This window comes from Camelus ferus, chromosome 3, assembly GCF_009834535.1.
Source record: "Camelus ferus isolate YT-003-E chromosome 3, BCGSAC_Cfer_1.0, whole genome shotgun sequence".
In the NCBI taxonomy this organism is placed as follows: domain Eukaryota; kingdom Metazoa; phylum Chordata; class Mammalia; order Artiodactyla; family Camelidae; genus Camelus; species Camelus ferus.
This window is the reverse complement of record NC_045698.1, coordinates 84,165,055-84,186,289: the sequence shown is the minus strand read 5'-3', so window position 1 is coordinate 84,186,289 and position 21,235 is coordinate 84,165,055. Positions and strand designations below refer to the sequence as shown.

The following is a 21,235-nucleotide window of genomic DNA, read 5'->3' as shown; positions in this document are numbered from 1 at the left end:
CTTCTTAAATATTATATTTAGGAATTTCTTTTTTGAAAAAAAGGAACATAGTAAACACATTTTGAAGAGAAACACAGTAAATCTAACAAACATAGTAATTACAGCATAAGATAATCTGACAGAATTGAAAGGAATCATCGTCATCATATCACCAAATATTAAAGGGTTTAATTCACTGATTAAACGGAAAGATTTTCAACTTGGCTTACAAAGACCCAAATAAATGCTCTTTTCAAAGAGATACATCTATTTGAAAATGAATGATGAATGATTCAGAAAGGTTGAGGGGATGGGTATATATAGCTCAGTGGTAGAGCATATGCTTAGCATGCATGAGGTCCTGGGCTCAATCCCCAGTACTTCCTTAACAACAACAACAACAAACCAAAGAAAAAAAAAAAAAAGAAGAAAAGAAAAGAAACAACTCAAAGACCTATCAAAAAAGGGATGGGGAATTAAACTACAGAACATGTATACAATGGAATAGGGAAAAATATATTATAAAATTAAAAAAAAAACAAAACTAGTAAGGCTAAAACTGAAGGGATAGTCAAAGGTATTCCAGGCAAATGGAAACACAAAGCAGGAACAGCAAAACTGGTACCAGATAGAGTGAGACTTTCTATGATCCCCAATCTATATGCTAAAATGGAAATAAAAAGAGAAACCAGTACATCTGACTATAAGTGGCAAACAACATGAAAGAAACGTAAACAACATAAAGAAAATCAAAAGACAACTGACAAAAAGCTAAAAAGTATTTGCAATACGTATAACAGATAAAGGGCTAATATCCTTAAAATGTAAATAAATCTAAAAAATTAGGGGAAAATGATGAAAACCAATTCCTCATCAATGGAAAAACGGGGAAGACAATAGAAACAAAATCCACAAAAATTGATTTTAAAAAGTCCTTAAAATTTTTTTAAAGTATCCACTATGCCCATAATAAGAGAAATATATAGTAAAACTACACTGAGGTAACATTTCTCACCTACTGGCAAAATTCAAAATATAAAACACTGTACTCTATTGCAGAGGTGGTGGGGAAACAGACCTCTCTCATATGCTGCTAGTGGAAATACAAATTGGTATAACTCTCATGGAAGAAAACCTGGCAATTTTTAACAAAAACACATGTGCATTTACCATGTGACATAACATTGTTACCTCTAGGAACTTACCCCAAAGACGTATCTCCACCAAACTGAAAATACACATGTTGGCTTTTGTTTGTAACATTATTCATAACTGCAAAATATGAAACTAACCTATATGCCTATATGACTGGCTGAATACACTGACAGAGCTACCCGATGAGATGCTATGCCTTTACTTATCTATTTATTTATTTACTTTAGTAGCTTAACAACACAGATTTACTATCTTATAGTTCTGCAGGTTAGAAGTCCCAACCAGTTCTCACTGGGCTGAAATAAGGATGTTGGCAGGGCTGTGTTCTGCTCTGGAGGCTCTACAGGAGGATCCTCTTCATGGTTCATTCAGGTTGCTTCTTGAAGTGGTAAGCCTGAGATCCTCGTTTTCTTACTGAATGTAAACTGAAGGTTTCTGGAGGCCACTTGCATTCCTTGGCTCATGGTCCCTTTATCTTCAAAGCTGGCAACAATGGGGCGCAGCCCCTCTCACACTGCTTTTTTTTTTTAATTGAAGAATAGTCAACTTACAATATTATACCAGTTTCAGGTATACAAGATAGTTACTTGATATTTTTATGGATTATACTCTATATAAAGTTATTATAAAATATTGGCTATATTCCCTGTGCTGTACATTACATCCTTATAACTTTTTTTATACCTAGTAGTTTGTACCTCTTGATCCCCTTCACCTATTTTGCCCCTCCCCACAACCCTCTTCCCTCTGGTAACCATGAGTTTGTTCTCTGTATGTGTGTCTGTTTCTGTTTTGTTATATTCATTTGTTTTATTTTAAACAAGGAAGATCTCTATGGACAGTTTTGCAGTGATTTCCAGGATATATTTTTAAATTAAAATGAAGTTCACAAAAGCATTCAGGAAATGCCAATTTTTATGTAAGTAAGGAGAGGAAATAAGAAAATATACATATGTTTGTTAATCTGTGCAAATAGAAACACAGGAAGAACATAACAGGGATTAATGAGCCTGATTACATACAGGATATGGGTGGAATTGGATGGAAAGGAAAGAACACCTGGAAGGGAGGATTTCCCACTTCTCTGAGTATACTGTTTTTTGCAGCTCTAACTTATGGAACAATGTTAATGTTTCATGTAATGAAAAAAAATTTTAAATTACCAAGCATGAAGGAAAAATACCCTTAAAATAAAACACCATAAGAAACACATGAACAAAAATGCATTTCAGATGAATACTATGTGGAAGGAAAGAGAGGGGAAAAAAAGTATTAACCCAGGTAACTTTTTATTATTATTAAAAAAATTGAGATACAATTCACATACAATATTCACCCTTATAAAGTACACAATTCAGTGGACTTCTGTATATTCACAAAGTTGTGCAACCAACACTACCATCCAATTCCAGAAAACAACTCAATCCAAAAAGAAATGTCACACCCATTAGCAGTCACTCACTATTCCTCCCTCTTCCAGTCCCTACCAGTCACTAATCTACTTCTGCTCTCTATGGATTTACCTATTCTAGAAGTTCCATATACATGGAATCCTATTCTGCATTGGCTTCTTTCTTAGCACGATGTTTTCAAAGTTCATCCATGTCACAATATTTCATTCCTTTTAATGGCTGAATAGTATTCCACAGCATGTACACACCACTTTTGTTTACCAGGTCATCAGTTGATGGATATTTGGGTTCTTTCCTCTTTTTAGCTATTATGAACATTCATATTTAAGTATTTTTTAAAATAAGTTTTCAATTCTCTTCGGGTATAAACAGCTGTGACTGCAAATAGGGGTCATGAAACTCCCATTATGCCTATGTTGGTACACTTGATGGTTTCCTACACATTTTTGAGCGTCTGTTAATTTTTCATTGTTTTGTTTCTCTGTTCCTCTAACTGGATAATCTCAATTGACCAATCATTATGTTCACTCAGTCTTTCTTCTGCCAGATAAAATGTGCTGTTGAACCTTCTGTTGAATTTTTTGTTTCAGTAATGTACTTCTCAATTCTTAAACTTTTTGTTTCTTCTTTAATTTGTCTTATTACTGATATTCTCTATTTGGTGAGACACCTCAGATTTTTATCTTATTAAGATATGGTTTCCTTTGGTTCTTTGACTACATTTAAAATAGCTTATTTAATGTCTTTGTCAAAACAATCCAGAGTCTGGGCCTTCTTGGGACAGTTTCTATTGACAGCTTTTTTCCCCATGTATGGGCTATACTTTATTTTGGTGGATGTCTTATAATATTCTGTTGAAAACTGGGTATTTTAAATAATACAATGTCACAACTCCAGAAATCAATTATTCCCTTCTCCCTAGGGCTTCCTGTTGCTATTTTTTGCTGCTGTTTGTTTAGTGACCTTTTTGAACTATTTTTGTGAACTCTGCATTCTTTGCTGTATATGGCACTGAAGTCTCTGCTTCATTAGCTCAGTTTTACACTAATAACTGCATAAGGATTTCCTTAATGCCTAGAGTCAATACTTCTCTAAGTTTGCTGAGTCTAAATGTGTGTTGGTCAGGAAGTTGACAATTCCACCTTACCCTTCACTTCCTGCTTATGCAACTCTCCACAAATTCAGCCAGAAGTGAGGGTTTAGGGCCTTCTCAGCTTTTACCTGAACATGCACACAGCCCCATCATGCATGTAACTTCCTTAATTCCAGGAAACAATTCAAAAGTTATCAAAGTCCTTAGGATACTGAATTTTCCAGGGTTCCTTTTAAGCCATTTGATTAACTTATTTTTCCCAACTGTTACTCCCTGCTTCAGGTAGCTGTAATGTTAAACAATTGCCTCTAAGATCATTTCAAAAACTGATCTCAGGAAAAAGGCTTTTCACATTGCGTAAGCTCTTGTCAAGTTAGATAAAGACAGAATTGCCAGTGCGGTCTTCCAGTGAACTACCAAAATGGTCAAATAATAATTCTCAGGGAATGTGTCTTTGAATAAGCTCCACCCCTGTTCTGGCCCCAACAGTGGCTGCCAGACTGCTGGTTTTCATCATGATTGTGGGCTGTTGATTTTCAAGACACCATAGATCTGGGGTGATAAGATCTGAGTGGGTGATAAGAATAGGGTAAATTAAAGTGTCATAAAGATAACTTCTTATCAAGATTCAAGCATTTAAAATAAATAATACTCCTTGGATTGCTGTAAGCTTGTGGTTAATTCCATAGTTCTGAAAATGCTGATTCTGACAATATGGATAGTTTTCTTACTGCTTTTAATGAAGAAAAATAATTTTTCCATCTCCTTACTCAGCCATTTTTGCTGATATTATCCCAGGTAACTTTCAAACTTGGTTTTGAGATAATACGCTCTTAGGCTAAAGAAAAAAGAACTCTAAATATACATTAAAGTTTGGTTAGTAGGCTTCTGTTTTGCAGAGGTATTCAGTTAACAATTCTGAAGAAAACATCTATGTATTCTGGGGTTGAGAAAACAAGTAAATATATTATGGAAAATGAGAAACCATCTTCCTTACTATTACAGAAAGAACTTACATGCCAAAAGGACACAGGAGACAGCTTGAGGGAGCTCCCATTAATCAAATTAAGGATAATTTGAGCATCAAAATAAATAATGAACTTTTATTTCTCACCATTACGGAATAACAGGCACCAGATCTGCTCTTCTATACTAAACAAAATACTGGACAAAATATATGAAACAAGGTTTCAGACAAGGGACAAAAAGCAGTATAGGATACTAACACCTGAGAGGAAGAACACAAATGAATTGCATGCTACATGTTCACCAGTGCACTGTTTGAAGAGTTTCCAATATAGTGCAGGTGGGAGAAATTCCAAAATAGCCCAACTACCTTACTGAAAAGACATTTCAGAGTTCAGAGAGGTTAATCTGACTAGAATTTGTGAGGCAAGATACCGGAGAGGAAGGAAATCCGCAAAAGAAGATAAAGTGCTCTGGAGATCTACATATCGGTCAATGGTATTAGGCTGACCTGAGAAATGTGTATAAAGAGTCTAACAAAGTCATAAGGGAAGAGTCACCAGGAAGGAGTTGGCAGAGCCATCCTAGGAGCCTGTACAGCTCTAGGTATAGTCTGTGTTCTCACCAGACACAAAAGAAAAATCTTCCAACAGACAAAGCATTAGGCAAACTTCTTAGAAAGGTAATGCCTCAGTAGTGGCACTAAATGAGCCCCAGACCAAGGTTTCTCAGCCTGAGGACTGCTGAAATTCTGGGCTTAATAATTCTTTATTCTATATATTGTAGAATATTTAGCAGCATCTCTGGCCTATATCCACTAGATGCAGCACCCTTCTCCCCAGCTGTGACACCCAAAATATCTCTAGACGTTGCCCAATGTACCCTGTGGGAAAAAACTGTCCCAGGTTGAGAATCACTCCAGATAAGATCATTAAAATAGCTAATAATACTCCATATGTTACAGGAAGTAGAGAAAAACATGGACATGCTACAAAGACAAATGGACTATCACAGCAAAATCAATAACAGTGTATTGTAGGATTATTTGTAGAAGCAAAACGTATGTAAACAATAATACAAAGGCTCAGGGGAAGAAAACTGAAGCATACTGTATTAAGGTACATGAACCACAAGTAAAGTGGTATGAAAACTACTTGAGGTTAGGCTGTGATAAGTCAAAGATGTATATTATAAACCTTATAAGGCAATAACAAATAAAGTAATAAAAAATACCCAATTAATAAAAAATAAACAGAAAAATAGAATAAAGGAGGTACCCATGAGATAATGTGGAAATATATTTAAAAACTCAATAAAGAGGAGAGAATGGAAACTTCCTTATTCTAAAATGTCATCTAATAAATGTAGAAACAAGATGAAATTAAAAAAAAACCTATCAGTTACTATAGCAATAATTGTTTCAGGTAAGAATCATGAATTAATGTTAAAACTAGTGCATGAAAGTTTCAGGACACAATTACACACAGTATCAAAGATACCACTTGAAACAAGTAAGCCAAGTTAATATTACCAGTAATGGGCCATATCAATATCATTACCTACTTCCTGATATGATATACTAGGACAAATACAACATCCCTTCTGTAACATTACTGCCAGAAGTGCATAACTTGAATTTAATAGTGGGAATATTAGACAAAACCAAATAAAGAAACAATGTAAAATAAATTGATTTGTACTTCTGAAAAATGTCACTGTCACAAAATCCTAAGACTGAGAAACTGTTCCCAACCAAAGAAACATGACAGGTGAATTTAAGGTGACAAATGGATATAAGGCATGATGCTTCATCTTCTGTGGCTTTAAAAAGGCACTGGGGCAACTGGCAAAAATTGAGTATTTGGTAACTGGATTGTGGTAATACAAGAGACTAGAGAATGACTGCATTTTTAAAGAAAGAATATAAAGGTGGGAGAGAAGAAGAAAGAAATGAGAAAAGCGGGAGAGGAAGAGAGCAGATGAAGGGGGAGAGAAGGAGAGACTGAATGAGGGAGAATGAGAAAAAGAAGGAAGAGAAAGGGGAAAAGGAAGAGAAGAAGGAATAGAGGAGGAGAGGGAAGATGAGACCCAAGGATAATGTAAATGCAGTAAAACATTAGTATCTGGGGAATTTGGGTGAAGGATATTGTGCAGTAAAGAACTTGGTCTTGCCCAAAGAGAGAAACTGCCTTTGCCTTCAGCTTCATGGAGGCACTCTTCTGACAGGAGTGTCTCTGTTTAGGGCAGGAGGTGGCTGCACTAAAAAAGGCCAACCATGTCATTTAGGATGGGGGCTTCAGGTCATATGGTATCAGTCCATTTCCAACAATCATGTGGGCAATCAACTGATCGTGCCTACACACAGATGCCACAATAAAATTCTGGACACCAAAACCTGAGCAAGCTTCTAAGAATGACAATACTTTGTGCATACTGATGCCAGGACGGCAATGCAATCTGAGGACAACAGAAACTTTGCATTCAGAATGCTCAGACTTTGCCCTTATGCATCTCTTCCTTTGGCTGATTAAAATTTATAACCTTTCTCTGTAATAAACTAAAACTGGGAATATTTATAATAGGCTTCAGTGAGTTCTGGGGGGTTTTTCAAGCAAATTTTTGAACCTGAGGGTATGTGGGGAACCCTCCCCCCACAACCTCCGAACCTGCAGTTGGTGTCAGAAGTAAGAGCAGAGTCTTGTGTGGGCTCTTTCCTCTAACTTTGTAGCTGACACCTAACTCCTTGAAGTTGGGTTAAGAAGTCTTGGGCAGACTTGGCAGTCTGGAGGACAGTGTTCTCAACCTTGCAGTTTGGCTAAACCTGGGTAGGGACAAAGACATTATTTTTTAGCTTTTCCTGGAATATTTTTCATAATTAAAATTTCAACTGAAATCATTTTCAATTTGACATACTTGGAATTACATAAAATAAAAATTTAAAGGAAAAATTTTGCATTCAATACAACAAAAATTATTTTCTCTCTGCAAAACCTCTTGGAATCTATTGCTCTAGTTATCTAAATTCCTAAGCTGTGGAAAAAGATAAAAATGACTTTTCAGAGTTTCTGAATTCCTGCTAACCAGAATGCTTTTCCTGCCATTAACAGTATCAATGCACAGAAAACCTAGAATTTAGTTAGCATTACCTAGTTAACTAAGAAACTTTAATTTCTCCCAGAGTAGCAAAAAGTAAAACATTTGAAGGAATTTAAAAAATCCTGTTTTAAAATAACAGTACTATGAAGAATAAGGTAGTCCCTTCCTCAGTAAGTCATCTCATAACCTCTGCTCAACTATAAGGGGAAATGCTCTTTCAATCATATTTCCTTCAGAATTAGTTCTTATAAATTTCAACTATGATTCCTCAAAAAATGTTTCTATAAGAACAAATGGCCAAATAACTAACTACATGTTGTGTTACTACACTGGAATGTGAATGTTGCCCAAATAACTGAAACTTAATTCAGAAATCTAAAAATTTCCTGGGAAACTATTTTAGAACAGTCAAAAAGCACAAAATCACAAATAATTAAAACTATAGTAAAAATTAATATCTACTTGTATAATTTATTATCTGTATACATAATAAAAGTTACTATCTTAGTTTTGCTAACAAGAATAACTTTTAGCAAAAATGATCTATTTTAAATAGCTACAATTTTTTCATATTGTTCTATTATTTTAAATATACCTCAACATTTATTTTCAGGGTAAAGAAACAAAGAGCTAAACCAGTGAAACACATCATGATAAAACACAAATAAGAAAATCTGAAATAGCTATTATCTCAAAATTCTTTTACAGACGGAACAGTCTGGACATATTAAAAATTAATTTAAGTATGTACTTGATTTGTGACAGTTTAAATATAACCTGAATATACTTAGAAAAGAAAAATAAAGACAAAACCAAATTTATTTCTGTAAGCTGTTCAAAGAGACTTATTCCAATACAAATTTAAACAATGGGCTGGCTTAAAAAAGAAAAACAATTTTTATATAAAAAAGTTCACACAAAGGTACTAATCAATCATCAAAGGTAATTTTCTTCCCCTGAAACACAGCAATTTTAGATTGCTGTTCTTTTCGCCTCCGGCTTGCTTCCCATGAAGGATGAAGAGGCAGTTGTGATTTCTGTTTTGTATTTTCAAATCCTCTTTGTGTACTCTTATTAAATTGATTCTTGAACTGAGGTTCAATTTGCTGAAAACCTGGAGAAAGTAAAATTAATGAAAACTAAGTTTTTACCTAAATAGCATACAAGAGAAATACATTTTATCTTATCAAATCAGTATCCAAGGAAGAAATTTAGTTTTACTTAAATGGAATACCTCACAATATAAAATCTAAGTCCAATAGGGAACAGTTTGAGGTTGAAATACACTTATAAGCAGTAAATTTGGGGGTACATGCTTTCAAATCTTATAAATAATGTTTATTGAGTGCCTCCTAGTATATGCTGTACTGTCTTATTTACACTGATATTAAGAAAGGAAACATAGTCCAGACAACATGTAAGGAAAAAAAAAAAAAGAGGGGGCATCTTGTATTTCTAAAGAAATATGATTCATTAGCTTATGATACCTGTGTGCAGAGCAATGTAGCCAGAAAACTCACGTTTTAACTAAAATATTGAATCCAACAATGCTGATGGGCGAGATTTTTAAAGGGCTGTTAATTGATTCCACTCCCTTCGGTTATTAAATAGAAAGTTGTGATTATAAGGTAAATTGCCGTATCTACTCATATTTAAGACCAACTTTTTTTTAACCATAGTTATCCACCAGATACGAGGGTGGCAAGTTGTATTCTATTCATTACAACCTCTTATATTACGAGAAACTCTTATATTATTTTGAACAAAGTACTAGGAGACATACTGGAGACAAAAGATTGAATCGATGCATATTTATAGAATTAGAAAGAAAAAGAGAGGCAAAAATTTTAATAAAGATTAATTAATCAGTCCTAGTGGTGTGTCATTTCTCCACTGTAAGTTAATCATCATTATCAGAAGTCTTTTAAGGATACTAAAAAGCAAATGTCCAATGTTATACAATCAAGTAAACAGTTTGGAATAACACTTCCAAAACAATCCTGTACACAGATTCAAAATGTTTCATATCTAGTACAAATCACATGTGCTCTAGAAATCTTATAATACAGAGTGGCTTTTGTGATTAAGAGTGAAGAATATAAATGTTAAATGAAACTGTTTCATGTATAGTGAGATTCAAATAAGGTAATATTTCTAAACTGATACGTATTTTACATAATTATGTAAAGTATATTTGCATGTGCAAATGAATGGATAAGTTAAATATTATAAATATATAAGCTAAGTAAAAACAAAAACTCGTTTCACTTGGGTTTCCTCACTGGGAAATTGTGGGAGTGTCTTAAGTTTACAATTGTCCTATGTTTGTAAATATAAGGCTATATATTTGCCAAAGCTAGTATTTTAATACAGTCATTAAAATAACATAAAAATTTGGCATGGGCTGTGTAGTTCAGCAGTAGGTAGTAAGGAAATGGATATCTGAGGTTGAAAAGGGAGCACCCTATGTGTTAAAGAAAAGGTAAAACTGCTGCCAGTGGAAACTTTGGAAGTAGGTTACAGGCTCAGGGAGTCGCAGCACCAGGGCAGATGGCTGTAAAGAATAAAAAGATTAGTGTACTGATGGCTCTTTGGCAATGTATTACAAAAAGAGTGCTCAGGAAAGAACTGGCCAGCTCACAGGCAGAAATGAAAGAGAAGAGAGGGTCCAGATATTTGGGAACTTAAGTTTTAGAAAAGCCTTTGGACTCCAAACAGTAAGTGATAAGACTGAGAAAGATTTTAAGCCCATACAAATTTAGCCCTGGAGTAGAGATAAAAGTATGGCCTTCTCAACAAAACCTGAAAGTCTCAATGCAACAGACACCGAATGATGGGGGGAGATGGGGGGGTGGGCAAGTGAAAAAAACCCCAAAACAACAACAACAAAAACAAACCACAAACATAAATAAGGCAAGACTGAAAACTAGCTCTAGGAAAGAATTTTTGGTGTGGTGACTAGCTCACTGATGGACTGATTAGAAACAAAGAAGTCAGAAATCCAGTATGTTTTTGAGGGCATTGTATTGTGAAAAGAAGCACAAGCTTGGGCCAGAAAAAAATCTGACTTAAGACTTAAAAATCATCTTCAGGATCAGTATTTTTACTAATCATGTGGGGCAATTCCCAGATTATACTAAATGTCCACTTCATGTGTGTCATGGAACAAAGACCCTCCCAAGAACACAGACAGAGACTATGGAGGACAGAGGATAGGAAAGTTCCTCACAGATCCTTCATAATTTTTGCTCAGGTAAGAGATGTGTTGCACACTTCCCATGTTTCCCTGCACAGATTCAGAGTCTTTATTGTAGTTACCTGGTCCCTGCTCTGCTGCTAAATATTTGGTCTGAGTTGGGGGCAGGCAGTTTGTCGTTTTAGTGCACAGGTCACAAAATTTTGAGCACTCACGTCCATAAGATTTGCCGGAAAATACTGCATTACCCCTCAGTGATTCTCAGCTTTTAACTGGATATAGTGACTGGATGGGACTTTGGGTTGACCTCCACAGGAAGGAAGTATACTCTATGTGTGGAGGAAAAGTGAAATTAGCATCTGGTGATCAAAAGGATGGTCAGTGACGGACAGTTATGTCTTCAAGAAATTCCACTTCCTTCTTCCACCCAGCCACGTAGTTAGACCGCATTTCTTAGCTCCCTTGTGGCTAGATGGGGTCATGTAACTGAATTCTAACTAATGAAATGTGAGCAGAACTGATTCCTGACACTTTTAGGCCTGGCCCATGAAAACCTCGTATTCTCCATGTACTCTATTCCCTTCTGTTAGCCGAAAGGAGAATACTAGGGAATAGATAAAGAAGGAGCCAAAAGATGGAAGGAGTCTGATCCTTGAATGACTATGAGAAACACAGTCCCTCTGCTGATTTATAGCAGACTATAATGTGAGAAATAAATTTTTATTATTTTAAATCAGTGGGAGTTTAGGATTACGTACAGAAGTCAGCCTAGCCAAATATATTAAACTTGATTTGTTAAGAATTAATCTGAAAATACTTTAGTTTTACTCTTAACCTTGCAAGTAACATATTTGCGCTCTATTTCCCTTTCTGTGGATAGTTAATTCATTCAGGCTATTAAGCAACAATAATTTTTCATCTTGCCACTTTGGTAAAGCATTGCTCAAATGCATATGGAAATCAGGCAGCCATTAATACATACCTGGAGTTTTGCTTTTTGGAACCTGTTCTCTGTAATTTGTAAAAGATGAAAAACACGATTAGGACATTTAAAAGATAAACAACTCATCTGACTTTAAGAAGATAACATAATAAAAATGTTGATAAAACACATTCAAAAAAACTACCATACTCCTTTATCCGCCCAGACACCAACAAAAAAAATAATGAAAACCCTGAGTTTTAGCGACATCAAAAGTTTGTTAGACCCCAATATTACCAAAGAAACATGTAGCAATTTTCCTCTGACCACCCTCAAAGAGACTTGTGGCTATAAAATATCCTATCTTGGTTACCTTGTACTCTTGAGGTCTATCCAGACAAAGAATTTCAGCGGGAATGAGTCACATGTAACAAAAATTATGATTTACACTTGTGGGAGAGGGCAGGGATAGTGGTGCATAATTCTCAGGTGAGGAAAAAATGTAGCTTTCTGAGGTAGAGCTGGGAGATATAGCGAATAATTTAGTAATTTTCAAGGCTTCAAAAATGGTTTGTGTGTATTTTCCATACCCTTACTTCTTTGGAAAATTTCAAAATCACATTTTCCTATTTTTAAAAATTATTCCTGACCCATAAATAATAGAAAAACAGTTTACTGAAGAAAATTGCTAACCATGATTTTTATTCTAAAATGTAAAGATATCCCCTACCAGATTAGAATTACAAATGAAATTAAACTTATTGATTTATAACAAAACAGCTGTGAAAAGTGGTGGTTAACAGCAGGGATGACGACAACATCACTAAACATAAAGCAGTCTGGAGGAACTCGGTGTTAGGGCAAGTAGCCTTATATACTGAAACAGGAATACATAATAAAATAATTGAGGTTTACAATAATGCCCTGGGTCATCAAGAGAAAAACAAAAATCCCACCATATTCTTTTCAGAAAGCTCTGTTTAAAAAGAGATATTATGTGAGACATTTTCAAAAGTTTTCATTAAACTGAACTCAAAGTTTCAAAACTCTGACAATTGAAGGAAGAAACTTAAATTAGCTAGACAAATTATTTCGCTCTATCATCTCATTTTCTGATGAGGTCGGAAAAATGTAGCATTATCATACGTGTATTTGTACCTTGGAGAAGGCCAAGTCCAAACACAAGATGTATTGTATAAACCAGAATTATGTATGAGAGACAGTATCTCAAGTCCAGGGATGTGTAGATATTTCATATCTTTCAAAAAATTAAGAACTAATAATTATTTCAGGATGAAAACATATTCTTACCTTCCAGAGCTTTTAGATCCAGATAAAGAATGGAAAAACACTGACTCAAACTTCCTTGCTTCTGTATGTGGCTTGTTTTTGTCATTTCTTATATCCTGATGGGTTTTAAGTACATCTTCTTCAGGTAAATATTTTGGGGGGACTCTTTGTTCCTTAACTGAAAAATGACAACTACTTTCCTTCTTCCGTGTCCGTTTGACCTTCCCAATGAAGAAGTCATCACCACTATCACTATCCTCAGACATGGAAGATTGTCTATAAAACCTTTCTTCTGTGCTATCATCAAAATACTCCTTCTCTTCTTCATGTAATTCTTCTCCATCACTGTTACTACTAAGTGAGCTATTGGACTCTTTCTTTTTTTTTATTTGACTTAATGTTTTTATTTTGGGGTCAGCAGGTATCTTCTGGGGTTCAGAGGGAACTGCAGAATCCTTTTCAGAAGGCTTTGATGGAGAATTTGGAATGTCCACTGCTTTGGGTCCATGTTCCATCTTGGCTATTTTTCCTTTTGAATTATTTATTGGTTTCTTTGCCAATATTTTGGCTTCTTTCTCTTCTTGCTCACTGATAATAGTTCCTTCATGCTGTAACTTACTGGCATCATTTGAACACAAAGTGTCCTTGGAATGATTTTCTTCTGAAGCATTCTTTGATGACTTAACTTCAACAACATTTTGTCTTGCATCTTTAAAGGCTTTGACAGCAGCTACAAGAGAAACAGCACATGACTTGCTTCAGCATTGAAACAAATAATATAAAACACCACTATTTCAATACAGTATTTTTTAAATTATTTGGCAACACTTAAGAGAATAACTGGAATTTATATTAACTTAATATAATGGGTACGAATTCACAAACAAATCTACTGACTTTTTAAAAACCAAACTTACAAAAAATGCTCAGAGGTATCCATTTTAAATTTCTAAAATTAAAAGAAAATTCATCCCCTCACATACTGGTATTGTGAAGACCAGTAAAAACCTCATTGAATATAAATGAATAAAATGGCAACTTTAATTTTTGTAGTAATAATGTATTAATACAATTGTAGTGTGTTATAAATTGTGCTTTCAGACATAAAAATAAAAATCTACTCTGACAAAAGCACTTAAACTTTTTCAATACACTTTATAATGCACACATAAATGAAAATTATGTGACTAAGTGGCAAAATCAAAAGTAATAATATGAACTACACTAATCTTTAGAAAATAAACTCTGTTCAATATTATCATGAATATATATATTTTAGAAATTTAGAAAAAATAGAGATTTAGATTTTTACTCAGATGTCAGATATTGTCCATATTTTCAGGCACTTCCCACATTTGGAAATATTTAAAAGAGACATTTATAATATAAAAAATCTTCAAAAGGAAGAAGAATCATAAAAATAAATAAATGAATGGCCATGTATTCAGATCATATACAGTACATGGCTTAAAGTCATTTAATTCATACCTTTTAGCACATCTACTTTTTTCTTCAGAAGAGGGTGCACTGCTAGTCTGGCAATTGCTCTTTCAGTTGCAGTAGAATCAGGCTGCAAATTGAAATAATAAACACATGGGAATAAAAACTACGTAGCACTACTAAGAAGTGAACAAAATACAATCCATTATAATTTTTAAAAGTTAAGAGTTAGGAACAGGAATTTGTTAATATTCTAATTTGATAACTCACCTGTATAATCTATGCTAAAGAAAACACACTGACAAAAATACTACTGCTCTCAAACAATTAAAATTATCATGCAATCAATTAATAAATATTCTTTGAGTACTTAATATCTTTCCAGAACTGTGGTAGGCATCATGTGTGATATTGGAAAAAAATGTAATATAGCTCCTGCATTCAAAGAGTTTTAAAAGATCTAGTTAAGAAGATTAAATTAATATGAAAAAAAGTAACATATTAGTACTAAGCTGCATGATACAATTTATGACTACTGTAATGCTTGAAGTTCCATTTATTAGAGACCTAGAAATTATCAAATGCTACATATTTTTATTCTGAATGACTAGTACCACTACTGTATTCTCAGAACCTTCCACCAGTGCCTGGTTTACAGCCAACAGTTTATAGATAACTGACAATGAATGAATGGAACCATATGTACATATACAAATACACAGTATTTAGAAACTCAGAAAATTCTTTATTCAGACTAATTGCTTTAAGTATCATCTGTAGGCTGAAAACTTCCAAATTTCTACCTCTAGCTCTAACTTGAATTCTGGACTTACATACCCAACTTGACATGTTAAAAGAGAATTTTTTGATTTTCTTCTCAAATCTACTGCTATAGTCTTTCCCATCTTACTGTATGTAACTTTACTTTTTCTGGTTGCTCAGGCCTAAACCTTGATCACGTTTCTCCTTCCTTAACATGTCATGATAAATATTTCAGCAAATTCTGTGGTTTCATCTGCAAAATATATTCAGAACCAGTCACATCACCACTTCTACTTACTATCTTTGACCAAATCACTAATACTTACCTTGGACCAGGTAATAATAAGAATAAGCTCACATCTGGTCATTCTCCATGGCATCTTGCTCCCCAACAGCCTATTTTCCATATATTAGTCACAGTGAGCTTTTGGAACGTAACCAGATCATGCTATGTCCCCATCTATTCTGTTTGGAGGATTTATCTAGGTAATGTCATTAAGAGAACAATTCCTTAAATTATACCTGGTGCAAATCCTGTGCCAGGATCGCCTGCTGTCTAATTACCTTCTGTATGGGTCAAATAGTATCCTCTCAAAATTCTATATCCAACTGGAAATTGAGAATGTGACTCTATTTGGAAACAAGTCTCTGCTGCTATAACTAATTAAGAGGAACATAGTTTAGAGTGGGCCCTAAAATCTAATGTGACTGGTGTCCTTATAAAGGAAGACATTTAGATACACAGGCACAGGGAGACAGAAAGGGAACAAAGCTGAGGCAAAGGTTGGAGTTGTCCTTCCACAAGCCAAGGAAGGCCTAGGGCTAACAGAAATTGGAAAAAGTAAAGAAGGGTTTTTCCCTAGAAGGTTCCAAGGAAGTGTAGCCCTACTGATGCCTTGATTTCAGATTTCTTATGTTTCAGGAGAAACATAAGAAAACAAATTTCTGTGGTTATATACCATCTAGTTTGTGGTACTATGTTACAGTAGTCTTAGGGAAACTAAAAAAACAGCTCGATTCTGATTCCTAGACATTGTCTCTGTTTAACCTTCTCCAAGAAATATAGTCCATTTGGAGACTATTCATTAAGTATAGTGTTAAGCCATTCCTCTGCTTCTTTAACTCCTTGCTGGATTTCCTGAAGCAATACAGGACTTCTTACTCACAACTTTTATTCAATGTGGTACTATAAGTCCTAGCCAGAACAATTAGCCAAGAAAAAGAAATAAAACGCATCCAAATTGGAAAGGAAGACGTTACAATGGTCTCTGAATACAGATGACAGATCTTATACACAGAAAACCTAAGTACTCCACCGGAAAATTGTTAGAAATAATAAAAAACAAATTCAGTAAAGCTACAGGATACAAAACCAACATACACAAATCAGCTGCATTTCTACACAATAACAACAATATATCTGAAAGAGGAATAAAGAAAACAATCCTATTTACTTAGGAATAAATTTAAACAAGGAGGTGAATGATCTGTACACTGAAAACTGTAAGACTTTGATTAAAGAAATTGAGGAAGACAAAAATAAATGTAAAGATATCCCATGTTCAGGGACTGGAAGAATTAATATTGTTAAAATGTCTCTACTACCGAAAGCCATCTATCAAAATTCCTCTAAAGTGCCTGTTGAGGGATGAATGAATAAAGAAGGAAATCCTTCCATTTGTGACAACATCAATGAATATGGAAGGCACTATGCTAAGTGAAGTAAGTCAGACAGAGAAGACAAATATTGCATAGTATCACTTATATGTGCAATATACAAAAAGCCAAACTCATAGAAGCAGAGAGCAGAATTGTGGTTGACAGTGACTAGGAGATGCTGGTCAAAGACAGAACTGTTAGTTATGTAAGTAAGTGCTGGGGATCTAATACTCAGCATGGTGACTATAGATAACAATATTTTTTATATACCTGAAAGTTGCTAAGAGAGTCAATCTTAAATGTCCTCATCACACGCAAAAAACAAAACAAAACAAAACTAAACCCTGTAATTATGTAAGGTGACAGATGTATTAACTAACTATTATGGTAATCATTTCACATTATATATGTATATATGTATATCAAACTTATACATTTTAAACTTATACAAGTTATGTGTCAATTATACCTTATTAAAGCTAGAAACAAAAACATTTTTACCAGAATATTTAAATTTAATATATCAGCATCTTTAGAATAAAAGAAACAAAAAGAAAAAGAAATGACTTCTCAAGTTCTTACTCATTTAGCTGAAATCTATTTAACAAAAATGTTGTCTTATAGGTATGTGCTGTACCTACTTTGTACCATAACGGTATTGATGTATGAACATCATGAACAGATGGTGTCTGAACATCTCAATTTGTCTTTGCTACTTCTAATTTTTATAAACTGGAATTCTGATAAAGTTGGCTATACAACACCACTGCGAAACATTTTAGGGAACAAACTAACCTTGTTATAATGAAATACAAGAAGTGTCAGAGTTGCTTAAGAATATTTTTTAAAAATCAAAAAATAATACAATGCAGAAATACCATAAAAATCTTGCTGGTTGTGTGACAGTGTTCAAAATAATTTTTTTTTCCCTCTGGTAAAACAAAACTAAACACTGAGAGGACAGCCCTGTCATTTTCATATCTGATGCAATAAAAATTTTAAAGGGAGACTAAAATGCACTACCAGAATGTTTGACCTGGAAAAGCTCCTTCTTAGAGGAATGAGAAAAGACAAACACCAGAGATGGCAAGTGACATGCCTGAAGTCACGCAGCAAGAGGCAGGCAGTGATGTGCAGAATGCAGAAATGCCTAAAAATTTAAGCCTCTTTACTTTGTAAACAGGAATCTTTGCAAATAGTATGGTAGACAAATTATAAATTATATATATCTTCTTTGGGTTACTTCTAGCCCTTCAAAATTTCTTCTATTTGGTGCTAGATGTTTTTAAATTAATTCATATCTATTCTTGATAGTCTGTTACTGATCTGCAAGTCTGAGTAGCTTATGATTTGGGGAGTAGAAAAAATATTCTAATGGGGAAAAAACTGCGCAAATGGAAAAACTGTTAATTACATACCCATTAGTTATATGCCTTATAAATAAAAGGATTTAAATTTTCATTCTTAGAAAAACCGATAAAAAATGTTATACAGGTACGGGCATATTTTGTTTTACTGCACTGTGCTTTATTGCACTTCACAGATATGTTTTTAACAAACTGAAGGTTTGTGGCAACCCCGTGTCTATCAAGCCTGTTGGCACCATTTTTCCAACAGCATTTGCTCACTTTGTGTCTCTGTATCACATTTTGGTAATTCTGGCAATATTTCAACTTTTTCATTATTATTATATTTCTTACGGCTATCTGCGACCAGCGATCTTCGATGATACTACTGTAATTGTTTTGGGATGTCACAAATGTGCTCATATAAGAAAACAAACTTAACTGATGTTCTGACTGCCTCACTGAACACTGACATGTTTACCACCTCTCTCTCTCCTTGGGCCTTTCTAGTCCCTGAGACACAATACTGAAAATAGGTTAATTAATAACTCTTCAATGGCCTCTAAGTATTCAAGTAAGTGGAAGAGTTGCACGTCTCTCACTTTCAATCAAAAGCTAGAAAGGATTAATCTTAGTGAGAAAGGCATGATTGAAAGTTGAGACAGGCTGAAAGCTAGGCATCTTGTCCCAAACAGCCAAGTTGTAAATGCAAAGAAAAAATTCTTGAAGGAAAATAAAAGTGCTACTCCAGTGAACACAAAAATGATTAGAAAGCAAAAGTCTTACTGCTGATAATGGAGAAAGCTTTGTTGGTCTAGATGGAAGATCAAACCAGCCACAACATTCCCTTAAACAAAAGCCTAATCCAGGGAAAGGCCCTAACTCTCTTCAACCCTCTCTGAGGGTTGAGAGAGGTGAGGAAACAAGTCTGAAGCTAGCAGAGTTTGGTTCATGAAGTTTAAGGAAAGAAGCTGTCTCCACAACATCCAAGTGCAAGATGTGGCAGCAAGTGCTGATGTAGAAGCTGCAGCACAGTATCCAGAAGGTAAGGCTAAGACAGACAACGCAGATGGCTACACTGAACAACAGATTTTCAATGTAGATGAAACAACCTTTTGTTGGAAGAAGATGCCTTCTACGACTTTCATAGCTAGAAAGGAGAAAATGCCTGGCTTCAAAGCTTCAAAGGACAGGCTGACTCTTGTCAGGGGCTAATGCAGCTGGTGACTGAAGCTCAAGCCAGTGCTCATTTACCATTCTGAAATCCTAGTGCCCTTAAGAATTATACTAAAGCAACTGGGCCTGTGTTCTCTAAATGAAACAAAGCCTGGATGGAAACAGCATATCTGTTTATAACACGGCTTAATGAACCGAATATGTTAAGCCCACTGTTGAGACTTACTGCTCCGAGAAAAAGATTCTTTTCAAAATATTCCTGCTCACTGACAATGCACCTGGCCACCCAAGGGATCTGATGGGGAAGTACAATGAGACTCATGTTGTTTTCATGCCTCCTAACTCAACATCCATTCTGCAGCCCATGGATCAAAGAGTCTTTTCAACTTTCAAGTCTTCATCTTTAAGAAATACATTTCATAAAGTTGCCATAGCTAGTGATTCTTTCTATGAATCTGGGCAAAGTGAACTGAAAACCTTCTGGAAAGGATTCATCATTCTACATGCCATTAAGAACATTCATGATTCATGGTAAATCAAAAGAGCAGCATTAACAGAAGTTTGGCAGAAGTTGATTCTAACTCTCATGGATGACTTTGAGAGGCTGAAGACTTCAGTGAAGGAAGAAACTACAGACACGGTGGAAACAGCAAGAGAACTAGAATTAGAAGTGGAGCCTTAAGATACCACTGAATTGTTGCAATTTTACGATAAAACTTCAATAGATGGGGAATTGCTTCTTCTGGATGAGCAAAGAAAGTGGTTTCTTTAGATTGAATCTACTCCTGACAAAGACACTGTGAAGACTGTTGAAATGACAACAAAGGACTTAGAATATTATATAAACTTAGTTGATAAAGCAGCAGGAGGGTTTGAGAGGACTGACTACAGTTTTGAAAGAAATTTTATTGGGGGTAAAATGCTATAAACAGCACTGCATGTTAGGGAGAAATCATTTTTGAAAGGAAGAGTCAACAGATGCAGCAAATTTCATTGCTGTCATAAAAAAAAATCGCCAAAGCCACCACCCTGATCAGTCAGCAGCCATCAACTTCAAGGCAAGACCTTCCACCAGCAAAATTAGTATGACTTGCTAAAGACTCAGATGATGGTTAGCAATTTTTAGCAAGGAAGTATTTTAAAATTAAGTTATGTACATTGTTTTAAATTATAATGCTACTGTACACTTAACAGTCTATGGTATAGTATAAACATAACTTTTATATGCACTGCGAAACTAAAAATTTGTGATTTGCTTCATTGCTGTTATTTGCTTTATTGAAGTAGTTTGGAATTGAACCCTCAATATCTCAGAGGTATGCCTGTAGTCCTTAAAATATGTGATTCTGAAAAAGTCTTAATTAAAAATACCAAATTTTTATAAATTACAGCAATCATTTAAATAAATTTAAAAATTTCTCCTAAGTAAAAAATTGTCAAATTTAACACTTTATACCTTTTCTTTATTCTTAAAACAGCAATTAGAAATAATTCATTTAACTTTTTTAAGTTCAAATTTTAATAAGAGGTAAAGGAAATAAAGATCAAAAATTTTATCAAACAATTAGACTAACAGTCTTGATTTTAAGACCACCGAGCCAGTTAGGAACAACCTAGAAGTCAAAGTCAGGTTTCTGAATTCAGTTTAGTATTCTCAACAAGTTTACTTCTAAACTATTTGAGATAACTTTCTCTCATTTTATGACCCAACTCCAAGCCCCCTTCAAATCTTTTTGTAAAGAA

At 34.5% G+C, this 21,235-nt stretch overlaps 1 protein-coding gene across 4 annotated transcripts in view; it reads right to left on the bottom strand.

Annotated features, from left to right (window-relative positions):
- The window catches only part of SRFBP1 (serum response factor binding protein 1), a 71,174-nt gene that overhangs the window by 12,673 nt on the left and 37,266 nt on the right, over positions 1-21,235 (bottom strand). For 3 of the 4 annotated variants that reach the window (XM_014562993.2, XM_032476573.1, XM_032476572.1), the window contains exons 5-8: positions 14,598-14,679; positions 13,131-13,839; positions 11,880-11,908; positions 2,407-8,815 (exon numbers count right to left, since the gene is read on the bottom strand). In XM_014562993.2, the coding sequence (XP_014418479.1) occupies positions 8,631-8,815; positions 11,880-11,908; positions 13,131-13,839; positions 14,598-14,679 (1,005 nt within the window). In that variant the 3' untranslated portion in view covers positions 2,407-8,630. Of the gene's footprint in view, positions 1-2,406; positions 8,816-11,879; positions 11,909-13,130; positions 13,840-14,597; positions 14,680-21,235 lie in introns of those variants that run through there. The other variant, XR_004318668.1, reaches the window with a different exon arrangement.